Source organism: Ochotona curzoniae, unplaced genomic scaffold, assembly GCF_017591425.1.
Source record: "Ochotona curzoniae isolate NIBS_2020 unplaced genomic scaffold, NIBS_Ocur_1.0 contig_517, whole genome shotgun sequence".
Lineage (NCBI taxonomy): Eukaryota > Metazoa > Chordata > Mammalia > Lagomorpha > Ochotonidae > Ochotona > Ochotona curzoniae.
The window spans coordinates 3,212,435-3,228,723 of record NW_024466454.1 but is presented as its reverse complement, the minus strand read 5'-3'; the positions used below and the strand labels follow the sequence as shown (position 1 = coordinate 3,228,723).

The 16,289-nt window shown below is 37.8% G+C and overlaps 1 protein-coding gene across 3 annotated transcripts in view; it reads left to right on the top strand.

Annotated features, from left to right (window-relative positions):
• The window catches only part of FAR1 (fatty acyl-CoA reductase 1), a 55,498-nt gene extending 41,323 nt beyond the window's left edge, over nt 1–14,175 (top strand). For all 3 annotated transcript variants that reach the window (XM_040989077.1, XM_040989076.1, XM_040989075.1), the window contains 3 exons: nt 7,899–8,028; nt 9,853–9,980; nt 11,768–14,175. In XM_040989077.1, the coding sequence (XP_040845011.1) occupies nt 7,899–8,028; nt 9,853–9,980; nt 11,768–11,930 (421 nt within the window). In that variant the 3' untranslated portion in view covers nt 11,931–14,175. The remainder of the gene's footprint in view (nt 1–7,898; nt 8,029–9,852; nt 9,981–11,767) is intronic.
• The last annotated feature ends 2,114 nt before the right edge of the window (nt 14,176–16,289 follow it).

Genomic DNA, 16,289 nt, shown 5'->3' with positions numbered 1-16,289 from the left:
ACATTTGGATGATACATTATTGTCATGCATTGAATTCTAGGTCTAACTCTAGGTATTTTTCTGAGTAACAAATAATATTCAAAATGCTTTGACGCTTATTTTTCCTACAGGATATTATCTAAATCATTCCTTCAAGATGAATCCTTTAAACCAAGTATTCAGGCGCCCCAATATTAAGTTGTATTCCAACAACCTATTGCTTCATTATTGGAAGGGTGTCAGACATACAGTACCTGCATTATTGCTCGATCTTGCACTCAGGTTGACAGGTCAGAAACCGTGGTAAGAAGAATAGCAGTAAATACACTAAGTATTGGTAAGGTGGTGGAAGCTTGCTGGAAAGACGAGATGTCGCTAGCATGAGCTTTACCTTTAGATTTACTAACCTGATTAATCACAATCACAATCAGGATGCAAGGACATTTCTTAGAAGTTGGAGATATTTGGGGTTACTGACCCTGGATCTCCTTTTGTTGGGTCATTAATCCTCCAAAATCCCAGCTATGGGAAATGTCCTCATCAAGGTTGTCATTGTTATTATAAGCTGAAATTGATCCCTTCCCCATCTCTCATTTAAAGATCTAGGGTTGAGTTTTTATAGGGGATTAAGGGTTAAATACTTTGCTTTAAGTGGATGGTGCAGTTTTATATGAAAAATAATAGGATGCTTCTAGAAAATTAATTACTTGACATATCTCAGCTGCCCATTCAGCTTATAATATACTGTTAATTACATTTTTAAACTAATTTTCCCAGTTGGGAATGGTATCGTTTAAAAAAAAAGTTGATAGCAAATGGAAACTGTTTTTCTATAGCTGTTGTAGCCTTTCTTCCTTCTTTTTTTCCTCCATTGAAACCCCACAAACTTAATGTTCCTATACTGTCTTTACCACATAATTATGGTGAAATGTACTATGAAGTTTGCTTGTTTTTAACCACATTGGCATTACAGTGGAGCCTTTGATTGGAGAGTTCAGGATGTGAGTATGTATGTGTAAAGAAGATGGCTGATTCCAGAACTTCCATCAACTGTTCAAAAACTAGAAGTGAGGTATCAGCCAGTTAGAGTATCAGGACCTCAGTTCCTGGCGGAGGTTTCTGTGGATTCACTTGTCCATCATGTTCCTAAGCCTATGTGTTAAATTGTAGGAATGTGTAAGAGGTGTTGTATTGACCTCTTAAAATAGGTAAGGAAATGTTTCAAAGATTTCCTAGAATGATTTGGGGGGAAAAATGTAGTTTTTGCCATTGGCAGCATTGTTTCTTAGCTAGAAGTTAGGCAGAAATTTATGAATGATCGCAATGTGTGCTTTCTTTAATAATAAAGTTAGTACATTTTAGGGCAGAAAAGAAAAAAAATCTAAATCATAGAAGTAAACTGGTTTAAATTTATCACTATGTTTTACACAAAGAAGGAGGATTTGGTGGACTTAAAAAAATGAGTGAATATTCAAAAATCACTGAGTCACAGGAAATAGAGCTTCATAACAGATCATTTCAAACTCACTGACTTAAATTAGCAATAGTCGCTGTTTTCCTCAGAATTGGGAATTTGGGAAGAAATCAGTAGGGCAGCTTTAGCTTGGGGTCTTTCATATGGTTGAGGTCCAATGATACTACAAGAGCTGTGGTGGTGGTGTGGATTGTGGACAGTGGAGCAGCCAGGGAACAACTGTCTGTGTCTTTTTCATATTGCAGCTGAATTTTTTTTGCAAGGGCTAGTGGTAGTATCCTCATATGATTTAGACTTCTTAGATGTCTTCTGAAGGATTCAATTAGAAAGTATTTCAACAAATAAGGTAGAAGCTACACTGCCTCTCCCAACTTACATGGAAGTGAAACAGCATCACTTTTGCCTCATTCTTTAAGTCCAAGTAAGTCACAAATCATCTCTAGATTTAAGAAAAGAGGATTGACAGAATGATAAGAATCATGTTGTAATGAACAAGCAAAATGAAAGATATTTATTACAACCTGCTTTGAAGTGTAATCTGCCATAGTCAAAATTCTGGCCACGGTAATTCCTATTCCTCCCTCATGGAAATACAGTTACTTCTTTCCTCTAGAATCTCTTTGGAATCAGCTGGAAGGTAGAGTTTTACCATCTAATTCTGTTCATCTTGAGTTTGAGGTTCTTTTGTAGTGGTTTTATAGATATAGCTCCTCTAGTTCCTCAGGTATTGATCTGAAAAACCTGCGATACACTCAGCCTAAGGTAATGGCTGTAGACAGCTTTAATTTGAAAAGAGAGATAATGAGAGGCACACAGTACCATAGAGCCTAGCAGTTCTAAATTCCTATTGAGTATGTGTTGCTGGTTTCTTGCTTGGGGCTTAGTCCTGATCTCTGGAAGCATTTATTTCTTCCCTCAGAGTCTTTCTGTATTAAAAAATATCTCTGTGTGTAACTGGATAATACCTGATTCTGCCTGCTTTCTTCCGTGTGAAAGGTTGGACTCAAGGGCAGGGGTTAGAAAATTTTTTTTCTCTCCCTTTCTTTCTCTTTTTTCCTGCCTTTATCTTTCCCTCCCTCCTTCCTTCCCTCCCTCCTTCCCTCCCTCCTTCCTTCCCTCATTTCCTCCCATCCTGTTCCTCAGAGTTACAGAGGGAAGGGGAGAGACATTTTTCTATCTACTGTTTGAATCCCCAAGTGGCCACAAGGGCCATAGTGCAGCCTGGAGCTCCTTCCAAGACTCCCACAGGGGAGTGCAGACACTTGGGCCATCCACTGCTGCTTTTCTTGTGCCATTAACAGAAATCTGGGTTAGAAGCAGAACAGCTAGAAATTGAACTAGCATCACAGGGAGCAGCTTTGCTTGCTACTCCACAGCACCGGCCCATGGACAGTTTTTCTTATAAAGGGCTACATGATAAATATTTTAGGCTTTGTAAGCCAAACTTTGTTTTTTCTTTCAGCTATTCAGTTTTGCTGTTATTGAAAGGAGGCTTAGACAGTCTGTAAATGAAAGAGCTTGAGTGTGTCCCAGTAAAACCTAATTTAGAAAAACAAGTGGTGGGCTGGATATGGTGTGTAGGCATTGGCTTGCTTGATACAAAGCTTTTTCTCATTTTGTACAGTTTCTGTCCTTTACACGAATTAACTGGTAAAATTGCTTTAAAAATTATATAGGTTTCTGGAGTGTCTGTAAAAGCAAGCCAAGCTATTAAACCAGAACCACACTCACAGGTCCTTTGATGTAAGCGCTTCTTCACTAGCTTGAGTCTCCTGTGAGGTTACTGCAGATTTCCTTTTTTTTTTTAAGATTTATTTTTATTGAAGGTCAGATTTACATAGAGAAAGATCCTCTATTCACTGGTTCATTCCTCAAGTGACTACAGTGGCTGGAGCTGAGCCAGAGCTGATCTGATCCAAAGCCAGGCGCTTCTTCTGGGTCTGCCATGCACATGCAGAGTACCAAGCTTTGGGCCATTCTCTGCTGCTTTCCCAAGCCACCGTCACGGAGCTGGATGTGAAGTGAAATAGCACATGAACTGGCATCCACATGGTGGATGCAAAGCGAGGATTTAGCCATTATGCCTTCACGCTAGGGCCTGTAGATTTCAGATCTATAGAATATTCATCCTGTTGGTAAGATCTAGAGAGAGCCTTTTTTCTGAGAGTTCTAGGAGCCACTGCTTTAGGTCTGTTTAAAGGCCTAATGAATTTTGCTTCCCTTCCCTGGAAATGATTTGTCCTTAGAAACTATTTGTTGTGGTTTGAATGTTGAGTGTCCCCCCAAAGGCCTGTTTCCAGAGGTGGTGCTGTTGGATAGTGGTGAAACCGTTTAGTCTGGGAGGCCTATTGGAAGGTCCTTAGGCATTAGGGACAGGGTCTGGGAAGGTCTTGCTTCCCTGGGAAGGGTTGTTAGAAAAGCCCAAGTTGGCTGCGCTTAGTATGGCTGTTTCCTGGCTTGCCCTGGGATGCTTCTTTAGTGTGTCCTCTGCAGGGCCTTCAGAAACACCTGCTTTATGCCATTGCAGTATCCCAAACTGAAAGAAGCCTCTCTCTTCTTCCTAAGTATCTGGGTTCAAGTGTTTCCTTGTACCAGTGAAAAGTTGACTCATATTTCTTAAAAATGCTTGGCTGGAATTTTACATTTCTTCCAAATGCCACTCGCTCAGATAGTTCTTTTATAAGGCTGACTTTTGTCCTCTTTCTGGACGTCTTGCTGGCAGTTTACTTTCTGTCTTCCACAATACCTCACCAACAGCTTCCTCAAATCCCTCTAAGGCTTCCACTAATTTTCTTTTCCTTGTCCTCCAGTTTCACTAATGATCTCCTCAAAGGTATTGGATTTTGTCCATCACCTGGTCCCAAGGCTAACACCATATGTTTTAGGTTTTGATTGAAATAACCCTTCATTGCTAGTATTAGGATCTGTTACTGTTATCTGTGTTGTGTAAAGAATCACTACAAACTTCATGTTCTTAAGTAGCCATCCTTCTATTTATGTGGTACAGTTTCTGTGGATCAGGAAGTCTAGAAGGGCCTAGCTGGATGGTTTTGGCTTGGGTTGTTTCAACTGGTTCCAGTCAGATTGCACTGTTGCAGGAATGGCAAAAAGGGAGAAGCATGCAAAGCTGGCATGACTGGGCAACTTTCTCCATATGGCCTCCGCCCTGGGCAGTTTGAATTTTCTTGAGTTTCCTCACAGCATAGCAACCTCAGGGGAAGTTTGACAGCAAACTGGTGACTGAAGGCTTCAAGGGTGAGTATTCTAGTGGAAGCAAGGCAGACAGCTTCAGCCCCTTGCCTGACCTAACCTTGGTAGTCGCAAATATCACTTCTGTCTTACTCTGTTGTTTGTAAGTTTCCTTGAACTCTTGCTGGGAAGCTGGTCAAGGTGACTTGGGAGATGAGCATGTGGGATGGATGATATCATAGCCACTTTGGAAATTATAATCTTCCCCAGATAGGAAATGCCACGTAAAAAATCTTCATGCCTCAAGTTTGTGCTATATGATGCTAAGTATTCAAGGAGGAGGGAGCCTTGAGCTCTGGGAGCAACAAGGGACCTGCAGGTGTTTTGTTCTGGCAAGTTAACAGCACCGAGCTTTATGGTTTGCATCATTTGTTTAATCAGTTATTTGCTGAGGATTCTGTGCTTTGCGCCATGTGTTGGGATCTTATTATAAAGCCCAGTTGGACAGCAACCTCATGTCAGTCATGAGGTTCCTGTGACTGGTTTACCTTTCCTCAAGTGTCAACTAGGTAAAATCTGACACACTATATATGTTGATGTGATTTTAAAAAACGCTGTTGATACACATCATATGGATTAGGATTTATTTGAAAGGCAGAGTTACAGACAAAGAGGAAGGACTTCTACCCACTGGTTCAGTCCCCAAGTGACTGCAACGGCCAGGGCTAGGCCATATTGAAACCAGGACACAAGAGCGTGCTGTGTGTCTCCCACATTTGGGCCATCTTGGAATGCTTTCTCAGGCACATTATAGTCATTTAGGTGCAAGAAGTCACTGATTTGTTGCTTGTAGACCCAATATGAATTACCCACTCCAGCTTTTAAAATAGTTGATATTTTCTCTCTGTTAAAAACTACATTTAAAAAAAATGGCTTCAGGATCTTTTTTTTTTTTTTTTTTTTGACTAGTTAGCCTAACTACTCTTAAGTTGCTGTTCTCAACCAGGAAAATGTGAGAATGTTTGGAGTTATTTTAAGTTATCGCTCCTAGGGGGAAGCTGTGGTGCAACCAAGCATCTTGCCATGCACCAAATATCCCTCCACAGCATAGGATTAGTAGGAGTAATTAGTTTTATGTTTTTAAAAGATTTTTTTTTTTAATTGGGAAGTCAGATATACAGAGAGGAGGAGAGACAGAGAAGATCTTCCATCTGATAATTCACACCCCAATGGCCGTTGCTGCTCTGAATCTGAAGCCAGAATCCAGGAACTTCTTCCGGGTATCCTACACGGGTGCAGGGTCCTAAAGCTTTGGGCCGTCCTCGACTGCTTTCCAGGCCACAAGCAGGGAGCTGTATGGGAAGTAAGGTTGCTGGCACGTTCAAGGTGATGACTTTAGCTACTAGGCCATGCCGCTGGGCCTGGTAATTAGCCTTTGAAGGTGGCTCTAATAAAGAATAATAAGTCAGCATATAGTATTTATTGTGTGTTTTACAAAAGCATATGGCTCCGTTTTCAATTTATTTTATCTGCAATCAGATACATTTGTTACCTAATGAAATAAATTTCACACATATACAAGGAGACTTCAGGAAGTTTGTAGAAACTACACTTGCTATTATAATCCCACTTTCCATTTGGGAGCCCTTCTGTATATAACTTTAAATGGCCTTTGAAATCTCTTCATCTTGCCCCTACAAGGAACTTTTTTAGTGGCTGAAACAAATTGATTTTAGGCCATTCTGCCACTTGAATGAATCTGAAGATTAGTTGATAATTATCAATGAAAAAGGAGTAGTCAGGAAAAAAATTTTTTTTTTATAACAAAGATGTTGGAAAACCACATAGGGAGTGTGTGTGAGAGACAGAATCAAGAATACTATCCTAAACATAATAACAATGTATATTGATTTAGTTATGAATTTGTTAGAAAAGAAATTGTCAATTTTCTAAGAGCAGAAACCTTCCCCCTTCCCTTCCCTCCCCTCACCCCACAGGTATTTCATTAACTGTATAAACTATTCTTGTCTAGTTAGGGCTTTTTTCCTCATTTAATGGAAGTCTTGTTTTGAAAAAGCTTTTGAATGAAACAGTTTTTTTTTTTATGTGTGGTTTTTATTTTATGTTGCCCATATTGCCTCATTTCTTTTCAGTAGTATGGATTCAAGAATTCTTTCTAAATGTGTTGAATGTATTATCAGGATTTCTCAGTGAATGTAACTGTTTTTGTTCTCTCTCATTTCTAATATATATTTTTTCCTGTCCCCCATTTCTGAATTCCCTGTTTGGAAGTTTTCTGAACTACAAATAACCCTAATCCTTATTGTGTCAATTTAAATGGAATTCTGAAATATTTCTCTAAATTATTTTCCTGTTCTCCTAAGTTGGGATTGTTTTGATGTGTATTTTATTTTACAAAGTTCTCTTCTTCCTTTCCCCTACTTACCATAGGTAATATTTATTGTATGAATGTTATTGTTACTGCTCGGGTTGGTGTTATGATATCAATGACTTACAATAAGCCGCAATAGACAAAATGGCAGGTTTAAGGTTTAAGGCCCTTTGCCTGTTTTTCGAAAGAAATGTGGAAGTGTCACAGTGCCTTTTTCCTTAGGATAGGTGTGGATAAACATGGAAAGATGAGTGAATCTTTGTTTCAGAAAGCTTTCTACTTGAGTCATTGATTTCACAGCACATCCAAATGATCAAAAAGGGCGCCAATTAGTGTTGAAGTTTTGGTTCCATTGGAAAAATAGAGTTGACTAAATGCAAAGGAATATTTCTGTATATTTTGCTTTCAGTAATGCTGAAGAGTTAGAATTAAAATGCACAATGTGTTACAAACAGGGAATCTCAATAAATGCAGTGAAACTAAAATGAGCTTTAAGAAGCAATGTGCAAGAGAAAACTATTTGAATCTATTTTGATCTATTTACTCAGAATGTCATATAGAAACATTGACCCTGAGGCTATTGTAATTGTTTTGAGAATTAGTTCCCTCTGCCAGCAAAGCTCTATCGAGGCAATGTTAAATTAATTCGCTGCTGCTTCTAAATTTTTTGCCAATTTGGATGTATAAAAATGTCTCTCAAGATGCAGAAATATTCTTACTCCCTGCTGATTTTGTACATTTATTGGATTTTGTATTACAAGTTTTATGTTACTGTCTGTATTGTGGGAACTGATACCGTGGGTGGCGATGGGATCTTGCTAAGCCCTGCAGAATGTGGATCTGTGCATGTTTCTTACAATACAGGATGATGAAAACTATTACTCGCCTTCACAAAGCTATGGTATTTCTGGAATATTTCACAAGTAATTCTTGGGTTTGGAATACTGACAATGTAAATATGTTAATGAATCAGCTAAACCCTGAAGACAAAAAGGCAAGTATTTTCTGTTTTATAGTACAAAGTAAGTAGCATACCAATTAGAGACCCATTAGCAACCTAGGAAATAATTAAATATTTTTCACTACCATTATAGTATAAGCAAGCCATTGATGTATGTATGATCTCTCATTAAAACTGTAATTATAATTATTTGTGGTGAAATAAATTGTTTTATCTTTGAATTTATTGTGTCAGTATTGGAGGTTGGCAAACTCATTTTCAAAGTATGGTTGAAATGTTCAGTCTTGCTCTGTGGTTCCTCTTCAAGGAGAATGCTAAGTTCTTTTTTTTTTTTTTTAAGATTTTATTTATTTATTGGAAAGTCAAATATACAGAGAGGAGGAGAGACAGAGAGGAAGATCATCCGTCCGATGATTCACTCCCCAAGTGAGCGCAACGGCCAGTGATGCGCCGATCCGAAGCCAGGAGCCAGGAACTTTTTCCGGGTCTCCCACGCGGGTGCAGGGTCCCAAGGCTTTGGCCCGTCCTTGACTGCTTTCCCAGGCCACACGCAGGAATCTGGATGGGAAGTGGAGCTGCCGGGATTAGAACCGGCGCCCATATGGGATCCCGGGGAGCATTCAAGGCAAGGACTTTAGCTGCTAGGCCATGCCGCGGGGCCCAATGCTAAGTTCTATATGCAGTGTTTCTCCAACTCTGTCTTCTCTGAGGTCTGAGAAAAACATCCTCTCAGAAGTTATTTTTCACATTTTCTTACACTTTTTATCATTCCACATTTTGCTCCCTGCAATCTGAAAGTTAAACTCTTCTGTGTTTTTTAAGATATCTCTGAATATTTTAACATGAGTGCCTAACACAATCAAAGTTAAGCAGTTTGTGTAGCCTCCTTATCAATAATATTAGGAACTTTAAAATGTTTAGTTGTGTTTACTACCCACACGGACTTATTTATAACATAGTCATGTATGTTAGTTCTCTGAGTGTAAACCCTGTAATTTAGTCTTCATTTTTCACTTTTTAGATTTAGCTATCTGTGTCTTTACTTTTTTGTTTGTTTTGTTTTTAAGATTATTTATTTGAAAGACAGTAATAGAGGAGAGAGATCATCCGTCCCCAATTCATTCCCCAAATAACTACAATGGCCAGGGCTGGGCCAAGCTCAGCCAGGAAACTAAAACTCCATCTTAGCCTTCCACGTGGGTGGCAAGGGCCCAAGCACTGGTGTGATTTTCTTCTGCTTCTTTTTTTAGGAGCTGGATAGGAAATAGAACAGCCAGATATAAATAATGCTCCAGTATATGGAATAGTGCATCAACAGTAGCAGCTTAACTTGCTGTGCTACAACACTTGCCCTACAAATGTTTGCTTTTAATTAAAATTATGAAACAGTAACCTAGTGGCTAACGTCCTTGCCTTGCACCTGTAACCCCATATGGGCACCAGTTTGTGTTCCAGTGGCCCCACTTCCAATCCAGCTCCCTGCTTGTGACCTGGGAAAGCAGTAGAGGATGGCCCAAAGCCTTGGGACCCTGCACCTATGTGGAGGACAAGCAAGACACCCTTGGCTCCTTGCTTCGGATCAGCTCAGTTCTGGCCATTGTGGTCAGTTGAGAAGTGAATCAGTGGATGAAAGATCTTCCTTTCTGTCTCTCTTCCTCTCTGTATATCTTTTTCCAATAAAAATAAATAGTTTTTAAAAAAATAACTTTTCTTCCTAGCTAGCAGTATTTAACTGTTTTGTAGTTGTGTTATTTGGAATCATGCCCTTAAAAATGTTAATTTTGACAATTTAAAAAAAACTACTCAGAGAAGTAACCTAATTTTTAAATTTTGTTTTAAATTTTTTGATAAATGTAGACCTTCAATATTGATGTACGACAGTTGCATTGGGCCGAGTATATAGAGAACTACTGCATGGGAACGAAGAAGTATGTATTGAATGAAGAAATGTCTGGGCTCCCTGCAGCTAGAAAACATCTGAACAAGTGAGTTGTACATGGGCTTGATCCCTGCATGTTGCGAACTCCTGTACAGGATTGGTTTTAATTGAATTTTTTAAATTACTTACCTTCTCTTAAACTGTTCTTAAAAAGTAAAGCTAATTAGGACTAAGTGAAAAGATGTTTAAAGTGCAGGTTACTTTATTTAAAGGTAAAATTGTCTGTGGAAGAAATACTGCAATAGATCCATCATTCAGGATAAAATTTTGTCTTTATGATTAAAAGTTGTAATTTTCTTAATTTCCTTATGAAACCAACATATTGATTAAGAATAAACTTAGAAAATAGAAAAAATAAGTCAGTGTAAATCCATCACTCAGATACAGATAGTATTTTATGATAATCTCTTTTACTTTGTGGTATTTTAAAAAATATAATGTCTGTTAAATGGTGAAGACTTTAGCAAGGCAAAATGGAATATTAATCTTTTCATTCCTTTAAATACAGACTGTTCTTTCCTCTACACTGTTGTCTCTGTGTTGCAGTTCTGTATTGAACTGCCTGTTGAAGATAGTGAAATTTAATATGACATGATTATGTATCTAGAAGTTTGTATTCCTTTTAAACATCATTAAGAAATACCAAGCATGTGTTGAAATTTGAATAGGGAGGGGAAGGGTCCTTTATGGAGCTAGTGCTGGATTTTGTTTTTGGATAAGGAAAGAAGTAAGCTAACTTGTTGGATGCCGTGTAATACCTAAAGATCTCAGATAGTTATTGTGTTTGGTTTATTCTATGTTGCATGTAATAAACAAACCCTTTTTAAATGATATAGGAAGCTATAGAACCTACCTGTTTTACTTAGAATGTACTTAATGCCTGCCACAGCATTGTGCATAAAGGAATCTTAGTAACATTGGTGAATGAGTAATTGTGTGTTCCTGATATACTGTTAGGCAAAATTTTGGTATAAACCCATTATGAATAGAAGTAATACATTGTTGGATGTACTGCTGTCCAAAATATCCACAGTCAGATTTACGTGGATTTTGTAACCTCTTCTTTCTTCCTTTCTTTTTGTAAAATGATTTACTAATTTTACTTGAAAGTAAGAGTTACATCGCAGAGAGGGTAGGTAGAGACAGTCTCCATCCACAGGTTCACTCCCTGAAGCCAGGAGCCAGGATTTTCTTGTGGGTCTTCCACATGGCATCAGGTACCCAGGCACTTCAGCCCTGCACTGCTGCTTCCCCAAGGCATTAGCAGGAGGTCGGATAGGAATGGAACAGCCAGGTAAAGGGTTAGCTGGCTATGCCACCACTCCGGCCCAGTTGGTTTATTTTTTTAAATAAATTTTAAATTAATTTGAATTGGGGGCTGGCACAATAATTCAACTGCTTAATTCTTAGCCTTGCAGCACCAGCAACCCCATATATGTGCTACCTTGTGTCTAGGCTGCTCCACTTGCCATCCAACTCTCTACTTGTGTCCTGGGAAAGCAATGGAGGATGGTTCAAATTCTTGGGACCCTTTAACCACATGAGGGACCCAGAAGAAGCTCCTGGCTCCTGGATTCAGATTAGCTCAGCTCCAGGTGTTGTGGACTTTTGGGGAGTAAACCAGAAGATGGAAGATTTTTCTGTCTGTCTTCTCCTTGTCTTTGCAAACCTGTATTTCTAATAAAAATAAAATTTTGAAAATATGTGGATTTGATCCATGATTGGATTGGAGGCTAGTAACTAATTCTAGAAAATTATGTCCCCATATTCTAGAAAATATTGTCACCTATTCTAGAAAATATTGTCTCATCAATTTCCTGCCTTGCTTTCTAGGTTACGGAACATCCGTTATGGTTTCAATACCATCCTTGTGATTCTAATCTGGCGCATTTTTATTGCAAGATCACAAATGGCAAGAAATATCTGGTACTTTGTGGTTAGTCTGTGTTACAAGTTTCTGTCATACTTCCGAGCATCCAGCACTATGAGATACTGAAGACCAAGAATTTAGCATTAGAACATCTATGCATATGGTGGTCTAAATGCACAACATGTAAAATGTACTTAAGTCATCTCACCTTTTGTCAAGACATTAAACCATATTAGATCAGAGTGTGGAATAAATTATGGTACATTTTATGTAACATTTTAATGTTTATGCTCATGAAACCTAGTGAACACACTGGTATGTCAGCTCAAATTTACAGTAGCCACCAACACCATGACTTCACCTTTAATCCATGGGAGAAGGGAGTAGGGATGAGGACAGGAGTGGGGAAGCGGAAACACTGACCAGTATAACTGTGCAATTCTGGAACATATTCATCAAAATATGCCTTAAGAGATAGGGAATCTCTAGTTCAGATATTCTGCATTGGAAAGCATCTATTTGGACGGGGAAGCTAGAAAAGTTGGAAGATAGTTGATTCTTGGTTCTTTATTGTTTGATTTGTTAGTCTGCTAAAGTGGGTTTTAGTTTTGTTGAAATTACACCCTTTTCACATCATCCTCTGAGTTAGTTACACGTGTTCTCTTTTTTCTTTCTCTGGTTAAATGTGGTGCATATCATTTTTCTATAAGCAATCAGCTTCATAATCTGAAGGCTGTCTATTATTCTGAAGATCCAACTTGTTCTAAATGGGTTTGAGAATACATATCGGTATGTGCTATATGGTTTTTTGAAGGAAAGTGAAAATAGAATGTCAATCTGTTCATATCAGAAAGAATAGGAATACATTTTTCTTGTCCACATTATAATCTGATAAGAGCTGGTCCTGTGGTAGTGTGTTCATGTTTTGAAGCAGGAGGATTCCTCAAGCCTCGGTAGGTTTCTGAGGGTGGGGACAGATTCACCATGCTTGTGCTCCCTTCCCTTTATGAATCCTTTTCATAGGCCTTGTAAAAGGCTTGTCCTGTCTTTTAAATGAAATCTGAAACTGCATTATTAGGAAGAATGTATTTGCAGTTAGTAATAACAAGAATAAAATGTCCTCATGTGTGCACATACTAATTCTGACCTTGAAAGCTGAATTCCTTCAAGAAAAATCAAATGATGGATGAATACTGTGTATACAATTAAATAAAGGACTTTATTTACATACCACATAAAGTAGCAAACTGTTGAATGAGTTTGAAGATACCATTTATTTTTTCTGCATGTGGTTTTTAGCTTTAGAAAGAAGTGCATTATATAAACAATACGGCAAGAAAATTGATGTATATTTTAATAATTATAATTTCGTTTAAATCTTAATAGGCATTACTGCTACCTTTTGACATACATTTGGTTTAATAAATTGTTAAGCTAGCACTGTTTTAACTTATCAAATTATATTTAATCATCAGTCTGTCTTCCCTGTGTTTAGAGATGTCAGTTCATAATACAAAAAGTTACATGGAAATTTACATCCTAATTTTGTCAGCTTAAATGCGATGTATAAGTTTATTTTGCTGTTGTGAAAAGCCTAAATGTGTAGGAAAGCACCTTCTTCCATGTAGGTGTATAATCTTGGAAACGAAAAATGCTTCCATGTTGAAGCCAGATTTTCTGTAGTAAAACTTTCTAAACATTATTTTTAAAGAAATATATATATATATAAATATCTATATATTCTTTGGAATGATCCTAAAGTCTGGTCTAGGACCACACCTTGTAGAAGGTGTGAGAGACTATGACACTGTCTAAAAAATGAAATAAATGATAATGCCTTTGATTTACAGTGGCTCATGGAATAAACATTTAGCACTCCCTCTCCCTGAGAAAAAATGCTAACATTTGTATGATTCTTTTTTTACTTAATGTCGACTGATTCAGATGATTGTCTGTCTTATAAAGGGTAGGGTACAATTTAGGTAAGTGTGTGAAGCCAAAAAAAAGGGTATGTCTTCTAGATTGATTTATTGTTCATGTGATCAGACTTAGAGAAATGCAAACTAGGAAGCTATTGAGGCCACTATGTTACAATTTTGTGTGCGTGTATGTAGAATTCTGTCGTCAAAAGAAAGCTAATGAAGATAAATTGAGCAAATATGTCTGCCATTCTGAAATTTTAAAGTTAGCATAAATATGTAGACTGTTGATCCCCACCCACCAACTCAACTTTAAATCAAAATTGTCTATCAGTTCTGTTGGTGTCATTTGTTAGACATGCTTTGTTTGATTATGTTTTCTGTACAGATGTACACAGTCTGTTGGAAAAACTTAAAACTTTGACTTATTTGATAAAGTTAAATTTTGAACATTTGGGTCTTTTCCCTGTATTCACTCTTAACCTTGGCAAATGCATTTGTAATTGTGATGTCATTGTCACTAAATGTAAAGTTGGCTTGGCAGCACTAATGTGTCCTAAAAGTTAGCACAGAGACAAGTGTTTAGCCTAGTAACCTGTGTCCCATACCACAGTAGCTGGGTCCTAGTTCCAACTTTGATTCCTGATCCCAGCTTCCAGCTACATCCGGAATCTGGGAGGCAGAGGTGGTGACTCTAGTAATCAAGTTTCTGCCAACCACACAGGAAACCTGGATTGAGGTCCTGCCTCCAAACTCCTGGCTTCAGCCTGGCCCACAGCTCCAGCTGTTGTGGGAAATTGGGGAGCAAATCAACAGATGGAGCTCCCTTCCCCAGCCTCAGCCTCTCAAAACAAAACAAAACAGTCAGTGTGGAGAAGCCGGGCAATGTCACCGTTCCTTGTAGTAATGTTTGTAAGCAGGGGGAAACATTTCTGTGTTTCCCCCCTATTTTTGTGTTTATCTGTAGAACTGATATGGGATTTTTTTTGTTCTTTTATTTTTTTTTAATGTAACTGATAATACTCTTATGAGAAGTAAACAGAAGCATTATTGGGTGCCTTTGTTTGTAAACCAAAAAGTAATAAACGAATCCCTATATTTCCATTCCAGTATTTATTGAGTTTTTGTCATGAAAAGTATCCATGAGATAATGTGGTTAGAAGTATAGGTAACAGTTCTCATTTAAACAACACTACTTGGTTTAAGGATACTCATTGATTTCTTCTCATTTTATTTTGTCTTAAGTTGCTCACAACATTTTATGGGGCGCATACATATGGTTGAACACTTCTTGTTCAAACATTATTTTTATGTTTTAACTGGACGAAATGGTTGTTCTGTTTTCTAAAAACTACCTGGAAATAGCCAGGGTGGCATTAGAATTCAGCTCTGTCTTCTGACTTGAATGACACCTGTCTTTATGGGCACATTTGTAGTAATTGTCAAGTATATATAAATATATGAAATCATTTGTAAGTCATAGAGAATCTTTGTAGGGAGGAAAAAAGGACAGTGTGTTGGGCTGGGTCCAGGTGAGTGTGAATGATCTAGGCATGCCTCCCTAGGATGAGCCCCCGTGTTAACTATAGACCTTTCACATTGACCTCTCCTTCAAGAAAAAGCTTTCTAACCTCTTGCATGAGAAACCGGAGCAGGGGCTCTCTCTTGCATAGCTTGTGACAGCCTGTATTAAAAGCTAATGAAATATGAAGCATTTTCATATTTCTTTGTCTTTTCTGTGATGGTGCCCTCTTTGCATAAACCTCTGCTACCCCTAAGTTTCCTAAACAGTTGAACATAGTGCAAAGTTATTTCTTCAATTTTTTTATTTAAGGAAAGTTGAATAGCATTATAATGTGTTCCTTTGCAAGTAGATGACTATACAATACATTTATTTAAAAAGTACATAGTGGTGTGAGTTGAATATCTTCTGTGAACCTGTCATTCAGACAAATGAGGATGTAATTGAGGGTTGTTGGATTTTTTAGAGAAATACTTATAATCGTAAACATGGGAATAGAATAAGTATTTTCAGAATTCATTAAAATCCATACAAATTTGTGGTTATTCTTTTTAAAATGTTTATCTTTAGATTTTTTTCTGGATATTAGGTTGGATTTTCATGTTACAGCTTCATGAGGTTGAATTAGATATTTTCTTTTTTAGGCAGAATCATAGCTATTTTCTGCTGTTGAGTAGAAAGCCTGGTTCCTTTTCTCTCATGTAAATGAAGAGCTTTGCTTTATTTGTTGAGTAATATGTAGTGAGAAAGTGTTAGATTGACCCATTTAAAAATGCAGATGTGTCTGTGGCCAGTTAAGATAATAAGAACCAAATCTTGAACTCAGCCTAGTTCCAAATCCTGCTTTCCTGTTCACTGCCCTCTGCAGTTGGTCCTCCGTATCCATGGATTCTGCATCTGCAGTTTCCCCATCTGTGGATGCCATCCAACCCTGGGTTAAACACATGTGGAAAAAATTTGCAGCTATACTATGTATGTACAGAGTTTTTCCTTGGTAATTATTGCCTAAACAATGTAATCACTACAATTACACACCACTTAATG